The sequence below is a fragment of the Furipterus horrens genome, unplaced genomic scaffold (genome assembly GCF_987537825.1).
Source record: "Furipterus horrens unplaced genomic scaffold, mFurHor1.1.pri manual_scaffold_13, whole genome shotgun sequence".
In the NCBI taxonomy this organism is placed as follows: Eukaryota; Metazoa; Chordata; class Mammalia; order Chiroptera; family Furipteridae; genus Furipterus; species Furipterus horrens.
In genome coordinates, this window is record NW_028327183.1 from 20,085,893 (window position 1) to 20,102,117 (window position 16,225).

The 16,225-nt window shown below is 40.3% G+C and overlaps 1 protein-coding gene across 2 annotated transcripts in view; it reads right to left on the reverse strand.

Annotated features, from left to right (window-relative positions):
• The window catches only part of WDR59 (WD repeat domain 59), a 76,873-nt gene that overhangs the window by 13,198 nt on the left and 47,450 nt on the right, over window positions 1-16,225 (reverse strand). The window contains exons 17-21 of one of the 2 annotated variants that reach the window (XM_090260235.1): window positions 14,348-14,417; window positions 12,222-12,375; window positions 9,203-9,259; window positions 3,688-3,821; window positions 2,454-2,535 (exon numbers count right to left, since the gene is read on the reverse strand). In XM_090260235.1, the coding sequence (XP_090116361.1) occupies window positions 2,454-2,535; window positions 3,688-3,821; window positions 9,203-9,259; window positions 12,222-12,375; window positions 14,348-14,417 (497 nt within the window). The remainder of the gene's footprint in view (window positions 1-2,453; window positions 2,536-3,687; window positions 3,822-9,202; window positions 9,260-12,221; window positions 12,376-14,347; window positions 14,418-16,225) is intronic. The other variant, XM_090260236.1, reaches the window with a different exon arrangement.

Here is a 16,225-nt window from a genome sequence, read left to right on the forward strand (position 1 = left end):
CCCCTCCATAAATTTAAAAATAGAATATACTTTTGGAAACTCTTTCTCAGTACAATGCATCATTGTATGTCCACTAACTGGAAAACACTATATCAGACTCTGTGAGAAACTTGAAAAGAATAAGTATAGACTTTAAATCAAGGGGTTTAAAATCTAAGAATGAGCTAAAAAAAATACTGAAAAACAAGCAGAGAAACACATCAGATGTGTAAAAAATTTAATTAAATTATGTGGCGCCAGTATTGTGAAATAAGGCACACAAGTATTGGTTCAAATGAGAAACCTAAGGTTATGTTCAGCTCTGTAATAAATGACCCACCTGCATGGTTGCCAAAGGGACTGGATAGGGTGCTTCCTACCCTGGCTGACACTCACGCATGTCATTTCCTCACTTATATTACACATTTCCTAATAGCTTCAACAGAAACAGTTGACATTCATGCTTATTTCTGCAACTCATTGCAAAATAGCAGGCACATCATCTTCAACATGTGCATGAAGAATATAAAAATATTTTTCAACCATTTGCATTGATGTCACTTCTGTTCCATGAGACAGTGTCATACCACAAATGATGGTGATAATTGCAAGAAGAGCAGTAGTAATTCTACTATTTATTGGGTAGGTACTATCTATTGGTACCTTATAAGTATTATTTCTGTTTTATAGTCGAGGAAACCGAGGTTCAGAAGGAGGAGGGGGCTGCCTGGAATCATGTAACAAAAGACTAACAGAGCCCAGATTTAAACTCAGGTCTGTCTAAACTCAAGGGAAGGGTCTTCCCACTTTACCCTGGACTAGCCTGACCCTCCAAATCAACTTAATAAAAACGTTAAAAATACAGCAAAACACTTTAGGAAGTCATTTTTCCTCAGGGACTGTTTCTCAGAACACAAACGTTGGGTCTGCCTTAGCATTGCATTTCCCAGTCTTCTCACTGACCTGATGAGGTAATTATCCTTACGGTTCCCATTTCACAAACAGTACAGAGACTCTGAGAGAGTCTTAAATAATTTGTCCAGGACCACACCACTGGGGTGCTGAGCTAGACCTATGCAACCTGTTATATATTCAACAATATTTCTACCACTTTATTTTGCTTCATAATGTTCACAGAACTTTGGGGGGCTGGGTCCTTATGGAAACAGATTACATTCATGACTTTAAATTTCACCTAATAGCATTTGACCAAAAGCTTGACAGTATTTATTAGGAACAAATGGAAATCCTAGGGAGATATTACGAATGGAAATCAAGGGAAGGCCTTAGCTCGAGTCATTTGCAGGGTTATAAGGGGGAAAACGGGGTGAATAGGGTAACAGCTAGTAGTTTCCACTGCTCAATCCAATCCTCACACTAAACACTGAAGGTGTAATAGACAGAGTGGATTAGTGGTCGCCAGGGGCTGGGTTGGGGAAGAAGGGATTGAGAACTAAGGCGTATGGGGTGTCTTTTTAAAGTAATAAAAATGTTCTAAAAGTATCTGTGGTAATAGTTGCAAAACTCTGGGAATATACTAAAAGCCACTGAATGGTACCTCTTAAATGGGTGAATTGCATGGTATATGGACTATATCTCAATAAAGTTGTTAAAAAACAATAAAGGAGCAGCTTGTTTTAATACATTGATGTATTCCTGCAAAAATGAAGATTTAAATTTTAGTAAGATCACATCATATTTTAAAACTGAACCTGTCTACTCTAAAGGAATGTTTTAGTAACCTTGTTATAAAATGAAGCATTATTTTTTAAGAAAAAAAAAAAAAGAATAAGAATTGAGAGTATAAAGTGTAAAAATACAGATACCCAAATTCAGGTATGTAACAATCACCATGGTACTGAGAAGAAAAAAGATGCAATAAAAAATACAGTAGTCCCTCTCTATATCACGGTTCACTTATGGCGGCCTCACTGTATTGTGGGATTTTAAAAAATATTATATTTAATTATTTATCACAGACTTTTCACTATATCACGGGATTTTGCAGTACTGTATACATATGTTGTTAGTTACGTAGCTTCAAGAGTGTAGAATATGTTTAAGAACATAAGTAGTGTTTATAGAAGTGTGGAAAAGGTTAATAAGGGAGTGAGAAAGGTTAATAAGGGACTGGGAACAGTTTATAAGTGTGTGGAGGGTTTATAAAGCCTTATTATATATATAAATACTAAAATAAATGTAGGGTTCCTACTTCGCGGATTTTCACCTACTGCGATAAGTGAGGGAATACTGTACTTAGTAAATACTTTTGGATTCTCCCAACTAAGTACTAATAAGAAAAGCATCCCAGAGACTCAGAAAGCTGCTCTAGCCCTGTAGTTTGGCGAAGAAAATGGGAGAGAAACTGCAAAATAGGAGACACATCTTGAAATGTCACTAAACCATAACTATAGAGTGAAAACAACCTGCTCAAAAAGAAAAATCCGGATTCCAGCAAAAAGGAAGGACAATACCTGGACAAGGTCCTTCCGTCCAACAAGCAGGGCAGAAGTGGCGTTCTTCTGACACGTTTCTTGAATATCATTTACATTTAGTCTGAAATTTAAAAAGAATTAAAAAGTTTCTTTCTAAAAAAAGAAATAATTCCTTCTAGTCTAACTTTCTAAATCAATTATTCCTGGGTTAACAAACAGACAAAAAACTGTCTCTTTAGTTGTCACCCAAAATGTTTTATTTGCATTGGCCTAAAGATCCCTTTGTACGCGACATAAAGAAAATGCTTCACTAACCAGCTGATGTGCTGTGGGTTCAGGCCCGGGGAAGGTGAAATCACTCACCCCTTTGAAGCCCGGAGAGGACAGACTCAAAAACCAATTTGTCAACCTGCTTTTCTGGGGAGTTCCCCAGGCTTGAGGGTTGAATAAAATCGGATCGAAATACATACAACAGTATGGTTTCTAACACAAAAAGTAGTATGCTGTGTATATACTACACAATCAATAGTGTACTTTTTGTTATGTGTTCAAGTTCAGGAAAAAGGGGAACCACAGGCCGGTCTCCGTATGCTTGTCACTCACCTCCCAACTCCCTTGAACCAAAGTGGCTCTGCTTTATCTGTTTTACAAATTGGGCTTGGGAGGCAGAATTCTGAGACTGTTCCCAAGATTTCTGCCCCCTGCTGTAAGTACCTTTTAAAATTCCCTCCCTTTAAAGTGGGTTAGACCAGTAACTACTGATGGGATAACACTCCCATGATTAGGTTATTATTAAGCAGTCATCTCTGAATTTGTCATAAGGGAGATTATCCTGAGTGAGCCTGACCTAATCAGGTATCTCCTTAGAAAGAAGGTGCAGTGACAGTGAGACACTCCTGCTGGTCTCAAAGAAGACGAAATTCACCTGGTTCAATGGCTGCAAGAAACTGAATTCTGCTAACAATCTGAATGAGCTGGGAAGAGGACCCTGAATATTAGATAAGCATATCGCCTGCTCAGCTCCATGACTTCAGCGTGGTGAGAACTGAGCAAGACCCAGCGAAGCTATGCCCAAACTCCTCACCCATAGAAATTGTGAGATAATAAATGCACATTGTTTTAAGCCACTGAGTTTGTGGTAATTTGTTATGCAGCAATAGAAACACTGGGCTTCTCCTCAAACTGCTTTCGAAGAAAAGGTTCCATCCAATACTTAAAACAGAACAAAACAAAACCAGTGATAGGCATGGTATACTTGAAATTTTGAACATACATGTACAGTTCTCCCAATGCCTTGTGAACAGGAAGAAGGCACGCGATATCCTGGATGATAACTTTTCCAGCAGCCTTGATGGGTCGATTGCCTGAGTCCAATCCCTCGCGCTTGCTTTTCCACCTCCTTGATTTCTGGGGGAGATGACAAGATATAACTAATGGGGAGTTTGTTGAATGGAAACCTACAGTTGCAGAGCACATCATAGTTGGGTCACTGGTAATTTGCAGAGACTTTGCATTACATCATGCCCACAATTACATGAATCAGCATCTGTAGGAAATAAAAGGATAACAGAGGGCATTGAGCGCTTGGTCCAAAAGCCTAACAGGAAAACATGCACCTACTGCAGAACTGTATGCATTCTGCAGGTGCTCAAAACAGACATCTTGAAGCCAGAATTTAAAAAAATAAAGATGAAAAAGAACAGCAGGTAAGTTAGTCAAGACCACAAAAATGTGGGAGAACAACTTTTAAGGCTAGGTTCAGTGCTAGGTTCAAAGTTCTTGCTTGAAACTAATCAAAGTTTCTTTCCTTCTAAGAGAGTTTTTATAGGATCTGTTGAGAATTTAATCCAGATGTAGTATGGACTCTGCAAACTTTAATCTATGGCAGGCAGACAGAAAAACTTAGTAGCTCAAAGAGAATTATCCTGTTTTTCCTAGTAGACTTGAATTATTTCTAAAAGTAATCATTTTATAATGTCGAAAACACTTGAGCAGAAGGGCGTGAGTAATGGACATAGAAGATCACAAGCAATTATCTTATTCCCCCAGAGCCTTGCCTACAAATGGCTATGTAGGAGCCCGTATGTGGGAAATGAGAGCTATCTTAAAAATGAAAATTATTAGACAGTAGCACCATCTGGTATCTTTAAAATGACAACCAGCCAAGGGAATGGTATTCTATTTTATTTTATTGCCAGAAATTAAAAAGGGGGCCACCAAAGGGACTCAACTCAGGAAGAAGGAGACATGTTTGCTAACAAAGGATGCAAACGGAGCTAGGGAAAGACCTGCCATTCGGAGTCAGAAAACCAAGGTTTACTGGTCTGTTTGCCATGTGTACTGGTTCAAGGTGACCTTGGGCAAATTACTTATTTGCTGTGAATTTAGTCTCATGTCACTCTCTCTTCATTCGCTGATAACGTGTGACTCAGAAGGAGCTCTGTTGTTCCAATCTCACAAGGTTAATAAGGGTACAATGAAAAGGAACGTGTAAACTCTATAAGTTGAAAAAGTACAATTTTAAAATCTATAATTTTTACAAATGTGTAGAAACCTTCAGAAATTTAGATCAGATCATTATTTAGATGACTCACAAATTCATTTTCCACAAGTGATTTCTATATAATCACTCTTCCATAAATCAGTCATGGTCTATATTCTGATGTCTTTGACCCCTGATGTCTCAGCTAATTCCCAAAGTTGCTCAAAGCATGTAATTTCCTATGGGATTAGTGTTATTGGACCTACTAAATCCAGCACACCTGGACTTAGTTCAGGAAGGTAAATGAAGAAGTTTAGCTGAAATATTTGAACTGCTTTCCATAACTGGTAACTACATATGCTTCATTATCAATTTGGACCTTAACCCATTTGCTCTTAAGAAGCAGTTCAGTTACTATTTATCTATACACAAGACATTATTCTGCAACATAAGAGGAAGCTTAATCTATTATTGTGGGGTAGCCCTTCAGTTCTCTGCTAGCCCTGATTACTTTCTAAATTTGAATTATGTGCATAGTAACAAAAAACAGTACTCATAAATAACCTGACGTGGATGCAAGTAGGGGGAGAATGTGCGAAAGAGCAAACAACCTGTCAGAGTGGACTGGAGCCAGGCAGTGCTAACCAACACAGGTGATGTCATCACGTGTGCGCTGGTGGTATGACATGACTAGTTTTAGGAGGGAGGGCAATTTGGCAGAGACAGGAACCACACAACGTCGTTAACTAGAACAGGGAGGGTGTAAGTACGCACATTCATTTCACTGTTATTTTCATCCAGGTTTCCAGGAGTTTAAAAAGCCCAGGAAATGATAAACTCACAGGTCCCACATAACTGGTGATCTCACATGAGATTCAGAGTACTGGAGGAAGGAAGGAGAAGAGAAGAGAAGAGAAAATGGATCTACACTAAAAATATTCCACCAGGAAGGGAATATGATCCATCTAATTTGGTCTTCCAGGCTTCTAAAACACTGTTCTAGGCAGTGGCTCTGGTTCCTTATTACAAAGAGAAAATGAAAAGCACTTGAACAATTGAGCAATAAACTAGCTGTTTAACTAAGTAGGGGTAATAAACAGAGGCTCACAAGGGATGGGGTCTATAGCTTTCAGACCACAGTGAAAACTACCACGATTCCCTGACTTTTTAAGCAAACCCAATGAAAATACAATATTAAGACCCATGTGCTGGAAGTGGTTCATCTGCAAATAGACTAGCTCATTTAAAAATGCTCTTTGTAGCAGACTTGAATTGTTTCTAAGAGTGATCATTTTAGAATGTCAAAAATACTTGCACAGAGGGACGTGGGTAATGGCCATAGAGTATCACAAGCAATTATCTTAGGTCCCAGAGCCTTACCTACAAATGACTACACAGGTGCCCGTATGTGGGAAATGAGAGATGTCCTGGACATAAGTCCAAATGTGGAGACATTTGGCTTAGGATTTAAAGATTTGCCTGTCATTAGCAACTTCAGCTCCTGTCATAGACTACTTACTATGTGAGCATTAGCCTTGCTACTGCTCTCTCACAAAGGGGTGTGGCCTCCATTACTTAAGGCTACACTCATTAGAGCTGAGATTCGAATACAGGCCTGTCAGGCTACTAAGCCCATATTTGTTAACCTGTTTTTAAGAGCATAATTTTAGATTGAAAAGAAAAAAAATTTAAGTCCTAAGTTACCTGTAAATATGTAAATAATTTGATCTACTTTTAAATGAACCCATTGCTGCATATAAGGGCAAGAGCATCTGATTCTAATGAGGCCTATCAACACACCAGCCTCTACAATTACCCACTTCTACTGTTACTTCTTCGCCAGGCCCTGTAACTGTGTTCCACTAAGCCAGAGCAGTGTGCTGCAGATCGGCAGAGGCTAGCAGCTTCTGCACTACGTGGCTTCACATTGGGCATGCCACACTCAGACCCAGGTGCTATATTTCAGACCAGGTTCAAGAGCCTGCATCTCATGCTGTTTAACCATCTTGATGGATTTCTTAGGATTAGATGTATTCATGGAGAAGACTCAGAGCCCAATGAGATGTCTTAGACTCTTCCCCCACTTGCAGTCTTGGGTTACAGAGATCAGTAGAAACAAACCAACGTGAGTCATCAATAAGTAACTGATGAAAATATAAAGACAGTGGTCTTGGACTACTATCTACAATTATCCTTAACTGAATTATGGGAATCACATTCTGTATTTCCTGGGACTTCCTTGTCAATTTCTTGAGAGACACCAGGCTTCTAGGTGCTTCTCAGTTTGATCTGTTTGAGGTATAGGCGATGTTTTATGAAACCGCAATAAGCTGCCTTTCAGCCTATAATAGGAGAAGCTTCCCCAACACAGACAACCTAATTATAGCTGCCACTGAGAATCAAACTATTAAAGCAATTATGGGACAGCAGTATTTATTCATTTAATCCAGCAAGGAATACTTTATCAAACATCTTTAAGCAGTCACAAAAATTTCTTTTTATATTTGTTGGTTGCTGGTTTTAAATTATGAAATATCTTCCCTTCAGTCTACAGAGGTCACCCAGTAAATCTGCCTAGTGGCCAATGACTCTGGGGATTCAAATAAAACAAGGCTGCCTGAATGAAGATATTCTAACGCTCAAATCCTTGATGCTCCCTACTGAGCATGGACAATTTTTCAGGGTGTTTCTTCTAGAGGTTTGGCAATAAAAAGGGTTCACATTCTATTTACACTTCCCCAAGACTTCCCATTTTAGGAGTCTGTTATCTGTACAACTGTCAGGTGACGACAGGCAGAGCACAATGACACACCAGTCTGCGTGTGGCTGATCTTTCCATGTGCGGGGAGGGCACTATGGCCTAAAAGCCCCCTAACCCTACTGCATTGCTCCAGTCTCACTCTGACGGGCTAAAACACAGACATTTTTCTGCACAGTGAAATCAGTATCCTGGGAAGCAAAGGACCCTGCGTTTCGCTTAGGTCTTCTCAATGCCCCATCAAGAGAAAATGCCTTCGCCACAGATATAAGCAGGGGACTGAGAAAAGAGAGACAAAGCAAGACAGACAATTATCACATAATGAGCACTGGGATGCTCCTCTGAACATACCAAGAAGGGGTTCATGGAATTACGGGAAAGAGGACAGGGAAGAAACGAGTTGGGTGGGAGGGAGAGGGAGCGAGGCATTGGTGTAAATAGCACTGAATGACAACCAACAGCCAGCTTGCGACTGTACCACCAGTGTTACTGCTACAATCGGAGGCAACATCAATGCCAATAAATGGGTTAAATGTAAAAACAGCCCAAGAATAAGTCACCAACTGCTTTGCAGCAACCTCATCAACAATGCATAATCAGCGGAACGGGCAGTGAGTCCAGATGAATTCCTGTTGAAATAGTGGCAGGAGCAGGCACTGCCAGGAAAAATCAGTGAAAATCCAGCAGTCGGGTTGGCTGGGACAGACGTTTTGAAGAAAGGTGTCCACACTGGCAGATCCACCTGCAAGCTGCTGGCAGCAGTGGTACTTGCTAATCAGTGCTCCTGATTTCAACTGGTTTTTATATGAAGAGGCTATAACTATCCCCTATTTTTTACACCAAATGAAATTTACGTGAAAGCCTCACGGCTGCCTTGCACAGCCTGAGGTCACCGTGGCACTACTGACACATAAAGGGGATGGGAGAGGAAGACAGAAGAGGGGAGATGGTCGACAGGAAGAAGAAAGGAAGAAGGGGAAGGGAGGATGTCTGTAGCACAGGTTTTACTGTCAGTGCAAAATACTGATGGTAAGGAAAATAATTTGTTACAGATAATTCCCAAAGGAGAAAAACTAGCTTACGTGTCACACCAGGGAAGCAGATGGGCACTTCCCTCTTTGAATTAGACCAAGAAGATAAAAACAGACAAAACAGTGGAAGCCTCTTGTATCTTCCTCCGTTTCCCCAAGGCCAAAGGCAGGCTTTTGAAAGCTCTGTGAAATTATACACGCGCTCCAAATGAAATCAGGTGAGCTAAAGGTTTACAATTGGGGTTCCTTGGAAGGAACCCAGTATTGAGCTTCATTTTCAAAGAAGTCCAGTCAAAATCCTTAATGGTATTGGTCTTCACCCCTCTGAAACTGCCAGGAACAAGGAGACAGTCCTTGGCACGTGACTCCCAAGAATGGAAATTTATTACTGCTGATCCTGAAACCCAGCCAGCTGGTCATTTCAGGTTCCTTAAAGCCAGGCAGGTGGCATTTTATTCTTGGGCCTTTGGGCAGAGACAGGATTAGTCAAGGAGAGCATTTGCACAGCGCACAGTACCGGGAAGTCGTTAATTGCTTGTATGGACCAACGTCGCCGGGCAGAGCGAGGAGACATCTGTGCGTGAAAACGTTACACCCAGGAGAAGGGAAGAAAAACACCAAGAAAATTAAAAGGGAAAAATATAGAATAAAATGAAAGCTTCCTACTCATCTGATGGATTTAAAGGCATCATAATATACTGCAAAATCAGGATTGAAATAACTATAAAATCTGAATGTAACATAGCAATAGATAGATTCCCTCACCTCCCACCCAACCCACCACACTCCAAACCCAGCTCCAATGTCACTGTTCTTCAGCCCAAAACACATTCCAGGATATGAGGAGGCTGACGTGCAGATCGCTCTGACAAAGGAACTATGATCAAGGTTTGTGGTTCTCTAACAAGGATTAGGATCAGAGGGCAAGTGACGTAATAGTGGAGTGGGTATGTGCAAGATTCTCATTCCTAAAAAGGAAGTTCTTCCATACACTCAGTACCACATTTTTTTAGTGCATGGCTAAAGGGCATTGGAGAAATTAGAAATCTTGACCTTGGGACTGTAGGACTATTTTTAGAGTGAGGCCATGGGGAAGCAAGAGCCCCAGAGAAATGCAGGGGAGAGGGAGCTCCGGCTAAGGTCATACGGTCATCCTTGCTAACAACATGAGCATCAGTGTGAAACTGGGAACGCAGACACTGTTTATGGAAATCAGAAGTTATTCTAGCAACTTCAAGACCTCCCCAGTTATTTACATTAGATCTATTTTAATAACATAAACTGAAGCAAATGTGGGAGGTTGCAAAAATTTTTAAATGTTTATAGGGTGATGCCTAATGTTTCTCAGAGATTCCGGGCCTTCCTCGACCCTTAGAATAAGCAATATTTCATCAACTATTAATAGTTGGTCCACCTACCAAATGAATGCTAGCATCTCTCTGTGGTTTTGAACCTCCTATAAAAGGTGTCTCACATTTTGTTAAAAATTTTGGGAGCAACCTTGGAATTCCATCTGGAAACACTGGCTTAAATATAACAACATGACCTCAACAGGGCAGGTTAAAAACACAAGAACAGGAGAAAGGGACAGTATCCCTCAATGGCTCTCAATTTTTTTGTAATTGTCAAAATATGCTATAATACCTTCATTGCTATACTTTAATGCAGTTGTATTTGTTCCCTTTATTTTTATTCATTTAAAGATCTCAGGGACAGAGATCTAAAAGAGAAGAGAAATATGTAGGAGAAAGAGCCAGGCTGAAAATAAAAACAGAAATTTTGTAAACTGGAATCATTTCCAGAACCAAAGTAATGAAAGTGATATTATTTGACCCATGAAACTAGTACTTCTTAAGGCACAAAAGCATATTGCCGTCCATAAGGAAGATAAGCTGGCCTATATACAGTATCATGACTTTATTTCATCTCTTTAATCCTCCCCCTCTACCCAATGTAAATGGGATGAACATGAACAAGCTTCAGTGAGAGATGAATTCCAGTGGGAACCACCCCAAACTGAAATACCACAATCCTTCCTTGGTCTCTTTTTAATTATGGTTTTTGCAGTAAAAAGAGGCCAGACCATCAAAAACATGAATGTAGGAATTGCAGACACTTCTGCATTAGGAGAGATACCAACTTGCAACTAGAGTTATTTTGACTGGACGTGGCCTTTACACACTGTCACAGATTCAAAAGTGCTAGTCCATGTATTTTGCACAATCTGAATCCAAGCATGAGTAGCACATGACATGATCTGAGGGAATTCAGAACTGCGTCTTTCGCTAAAAGACTTCCTCAGCCTGGCCATGACACTACAAAAAATTCCCGTGTTTATCCAACCATGAGTCTGTGTGGCTAGCATGCATGTCGATTAAAAAATGCCTTAGTTCCCATCAGTTAATCAAATCAACCAACCAGTTGCCGGCTAGCATGCATTAAAAATTTTTTTTAATGTAAAAGATTTGGAAAGATATTGTGTTCCAAGAAGGTCTGTGATAGCCAGAGGAGTGTAATTAATTTCAGCAGAGATGTGTAGAAGGGGATTATAGAAAGTCTGGCCAGAAAGGCAACAAAAAAATCATTGTCCATATTGGACTGAATGGTTTTGCTCAACTCTGGTCATGTCTTAAGCATCAGTTACTGCCACTCATTTCAGATGACAAAGTCAGAGATGGTCAACTACAGTGTGAACCAAGAAGGTAAGACAGTATACTGCAAACAAAGTGAAGACACCTCCAACACTTACTTGAAATTGGTTTATTTAAAATAATTCAATTAAAAATTTTTAATAAAAGGCAATTCATCATTTCCTAATTAGTGGAGGAAAACAACAAAGAATACTTAAGAACTGAGTTTGTGAGTAGCTCAAACATCATGTCAGTTAAAAGCCTATTTAAGCCAGACTCTCAATCTGACAAGAAAGAGTTCTCAGAGTCCTTCCTATGCTCTGCCAACATTCACTATATTGTTGTCACTAAAGGCTTCTGACAGCTTAATAGCTACTTTAGGGATGATGAGTTCTTTATGAACCCAGGAACAAAAGGACATGCTCAGGTGATTTTTATATAAAATGGTCCATTCAAATGGGTACTTCAGTGTAGACCTAGGAAAATTATAAAACCTCTTAGAGATCAACTTTAAAACTTCTCACATATACAAAGTTCCAAATATATAAAGATCCCAAACCTTCAGAAATACCCATTAAGTTGTTGATGAACATCAGAATACCAAGGAAGATCTGAAGCTAAATTCTTCTATCTGAAAAAATGAGAATCAACTTAATGAATGGGGATTACAAGAATAGGGTTAAACGGAGCTCTCTCTATGGATTATAAGAACTAACATTCCCCTCACATACAATTTACAGCAGTTAAAACCAATGGAAAAGCAAAAGCAATGGTCTTTCTTTAATAAACTACGAAGGCAAAAAACTAAAGGGGATTACCAATTCAGCTGCTGTGTGTGGCAGGCAGGGAGACAAAGAAGAACCCAGGGAAGGGATAAGAACCAGGGGCCATGGCTCCACTGCTTACCCGCTCCTTGTAGTAGAAGGAGCTGATGGAGAGCTGCTCTTTCTCACTGCGAGTGGGGCTCCCACTGTACAAACGAAGGTTCCCAGGGGCCTCTGTGCGGATCTTCATTGGCGCAATCAAGCCAGTATGATAAGCAGACAAGGCCGAGAGAGATCTGTGAAAATGAAACATTATCCATACTGACTTCAATCTTCCCACATTTCTAAGTAGTGCCATTCTTAGCACTTGATGAAAATAAGAGACAAAGATGGAGAAATTGGAGAAAAATGGAAACTCTAAGAAAGAACCAAATAGAACTTTCAGAACTAAAAAATACTTTATCTGAAGAAGTAGAGAATGTTTCTATGATTATATACTCATACATAGAAAATTCAAAGGAATCTGCAAACTACTAAAACTAATACGTGAATTCAGATACAAGGTCAATCTATACAAATCTACTGTATATCTATATTTTAGAAACAAATATTTGGAAAATAAACAAAGAATAGGGGACTTGGGGGGGTGACAGCTAAAGGATATGAAGTTTCTTTTTGGAATAAAAACATTCTAGAATTTGATTGTAGTAATGACTGCACATATCTGTGAATATACTAAAAGCCACTAAATTATATACTTTAAATGAGTCAACTCTATACTATGTGAATTATACCTCAATAAAACTACTAATAAATGTTTTTTAAGTAGTAATAATAAGAAATGCAGTCAGAACAGTGTTCTAAATGCTTTACAGGAACTAACTCATTTCATCTTCACAGTAAGTAAAGGAGGTCGTCGTAGGCAGCCGTCCGTCTTGAGAGACGATGGTGTAGCTTCTTAAGAGTCTATCTGCACCACCGAGAATGGCTGTGCAGTCCGACTCGGGAGTGACACGGTATCTGTCTCCTCCCGTGTTGAATCGACATCTTGCGATGACACTGAAGCTACAGAGCCTGGGCAGGGTAATATGGAGGGTCTGCTGTTGCCCATGCAGCAGACCCCCCCTCTCTTCGCAGCTGAAGGGTCCAAGGGAAAGACGGAGTCGATACAGCTTGGGTTCAGGTGCGCCGCAGGAGTTGCCGGTGTTGACTACAACGTCAAACCGCCTTAGGGACTCCGGCTCCGGATTTTCTGTCGGGGTTTACTCCCTTAGCCTTTCCCCTGAAGAGGTATGCCGCAAGGCAGCGGAGGTTTTTTGGAGTCAGAGTTTTCCTTCTCTGATGTACCCTGACTGGAAGATCGAACCAGCGACACTTAGCTCGCAGGCCGACGCTCAATCCACTGAGCCAAACCAGCCAGGGCAAGGAGGTAGGTGCCATTATCATCCCCAAGTTATTGTTGAGGAAAATCAAGCACAGTCCTAAGGTCATAAAGCTACAGGGCCACCCTGGCCAAGTGGCTCAGTTGGGTGGAGCATTGTCCCATACACCAAAAAGTCACAGGTTCGAGTCCCAGTCAGGGCATATACCTAGGTTGCAGGTTCAGTTCCCAGTCGGGGAACATAAGGGAGGCAACCAACCAGTGGTTCTCTCTCACATTGATGTTTCTCTCCTCTTCTCTCTCTAAAGTCCATATTCCCACTTGCTACACTACATTGCCTCTCAAAAAAAGAAAAAAAAGAAAAAAAAGGTAGAAAAATAATGAAGACTAAACAGAAAACACACACACTGAACTGTTAATAGTGGCTTTCCCTGGTATGTGTAATTTAAAAAAAGAAAGGAGAGCTTTCATAATTTATTTTAAAACTTCCTTATTGTTTGAGTTTTTCCAACATACTACTTATACTTGTATAGTTAAAAAAAAAATTAAACACATTGCAGTAATTCTAGAAGGGCGTGTTACTGTTGTGGGACTGCAGATGACTAATGTTCAAATAGTGCTTTAGCAATAGAGGAAAAGCACATTAAAAAGAAACTTGCCTTGTTTTGACAACAGCTTTTATCAAGCTATTCCTTCTAGTGGTTTGGTTGTAATTTCACAGTAGAAATCTCAGCTTAGTTGCAACTTAATGAATCTGATCTTTCTCAAATAAATCTAATAGGTATTCACTGAAGATAAAATAAATTGTCCAAAGACAAACTCAGTGGTCATTCCTAGCTGTCTGCCTACTTCATGAATATAGCTTACACCTATAACTACAAACTCACCTCGGTGTAGGTTCCGTCGGAGACACTGCTCGATGCATCGTCATAGGCCTTGTGAAATACACCAGATACCCTGACAAAGAAGACATCACATGTGCACATCAAGATCGATGAGCTAAATGTGGGATATCCTAAAGCAGCATTGGTCAATCTTTTGTCTATCTCAATATACCTGAAGGACAGGACACATTTCCATGAGGTGCAAAACCTAATGACTGCAGCCATACTTAACAAGGACAAAGGTCAGAACCTCCAGGATCTAGGAGACACAGGATGTATGTGGTTTGAAAAAAGTCTTCACAATACTTTATATCAGCCAGCGAGGGGACCTGTCCCCTGTTGAGAATCAGGACTCTGAGTAAGACTCAAATTCACACTCATCAAGGCCGTAATTCTGGTGAATATTTGTAGGATATATCCACAGACAACAGCCGGTGTCAGACCATATAACACTACTACAGAAGTCTCTCGAGTTCTCAGGAAATAAAAACAAAGGAAAATTGTTCTCTCAAAATCTAGAATCAGAAACCAAAATGATTTTATTAACTTCTGGTCAAGATGGAGGTATAAGTAAACACACTTCAGCCCCTCGCACAACTACAGCAAAAATTACAACCAGATCTCAAAACAAATAACACCCAAAACCATCAGAAAATAGAGCAGTATGGAAGTCTAACAAACAAGGATTTAAAGAAGCCACATTCATCCAGACAGGAGGGGCGGAGACATGGAGACGGGTGGAGAGGTGCGGAGATGTGGTGTGGTGCAGAGAGACAGCAGAACAGGCGGTCCCACATTCTCATGTGGTGGATAAAAATAGGGAGGGGTACCTCAAGAGCAAAGGATCCCAGCCCTAGGCCAGACCACACACACAGCTGAAGGGAGTCCAGCACCAGGAAGATAAATACCCTGAATTTCTGGCTGTAAAAACAAGTAGGGGCTAGGGCAGCAGAAGGCACTGCCAGATTTTCAGGAGACTCTGCTAAAAAGGCCTGCACAGACTTAAGACTGCATGCAGATCTACACACTCTGGGATTCAGCTCCAGGGTAACAGCTAGAATGGTGCCAGTCACATACAGGAAGTGTGTGAAGTGACTAGAAATGGGGTGAGTGCTAGGCAAACCTCCAGGAGCCAGGCAGCATAACTGTCCCCTCTCCAAGCCCTCCCCTCACACAGAGCCACAAAGCAGGGAAGTGAGCTGCCCCACCCTGGCAATTACTTAAGGCACCACTACACACAATTTACAGGCACCTTTGCTACAATGGGCCATGCTACTAAGACAGGGAGTAAACGCAGCTCTACCTAATACACAGAAGCAAACACAGGGAGGCTGCCAAAGAAATATGGCCCAAATGAAAGAACAGAACAAAACTCTGAAAAAGAACTAAATGAAACAGAGATAACCAACCTAACAGATGTAGAGTTCAAAACACTGGTTATCAGGATGCTCACAGAACTCACTGAGTATGGCAACAAAATAAAAAAGACTCAGGAAGAAATGAAGGTTACAATAATTGAAATAAAGAAAAATCTAAAGGAAACCATCAGTGGAGGGAAGGAAGAGAGGATTCAAATCAACAATTTGGAACATAAGGAAGAAATAAGCATTCAACCAGAATAGCAAGAATAAAAAAGAATTATAAAACCGAGGATAATATAAGGCATCTCTGGGACATATCCAAATGTACCAACATCCAAATCATGGAGATGCCAGAAGGAGAAGAGAAAGAGCAAGAAATTGAAAACTTATTTGAAAAAGTAATGAAAGAGAACTTCACTAATTTGGTGAAGGAAATAGACATACAAATCCAGGAAGCACAGATTCCCAAATAAGCTGAACCCAAAGAGGACCACACCAAGACACATCATAATTAAAATGC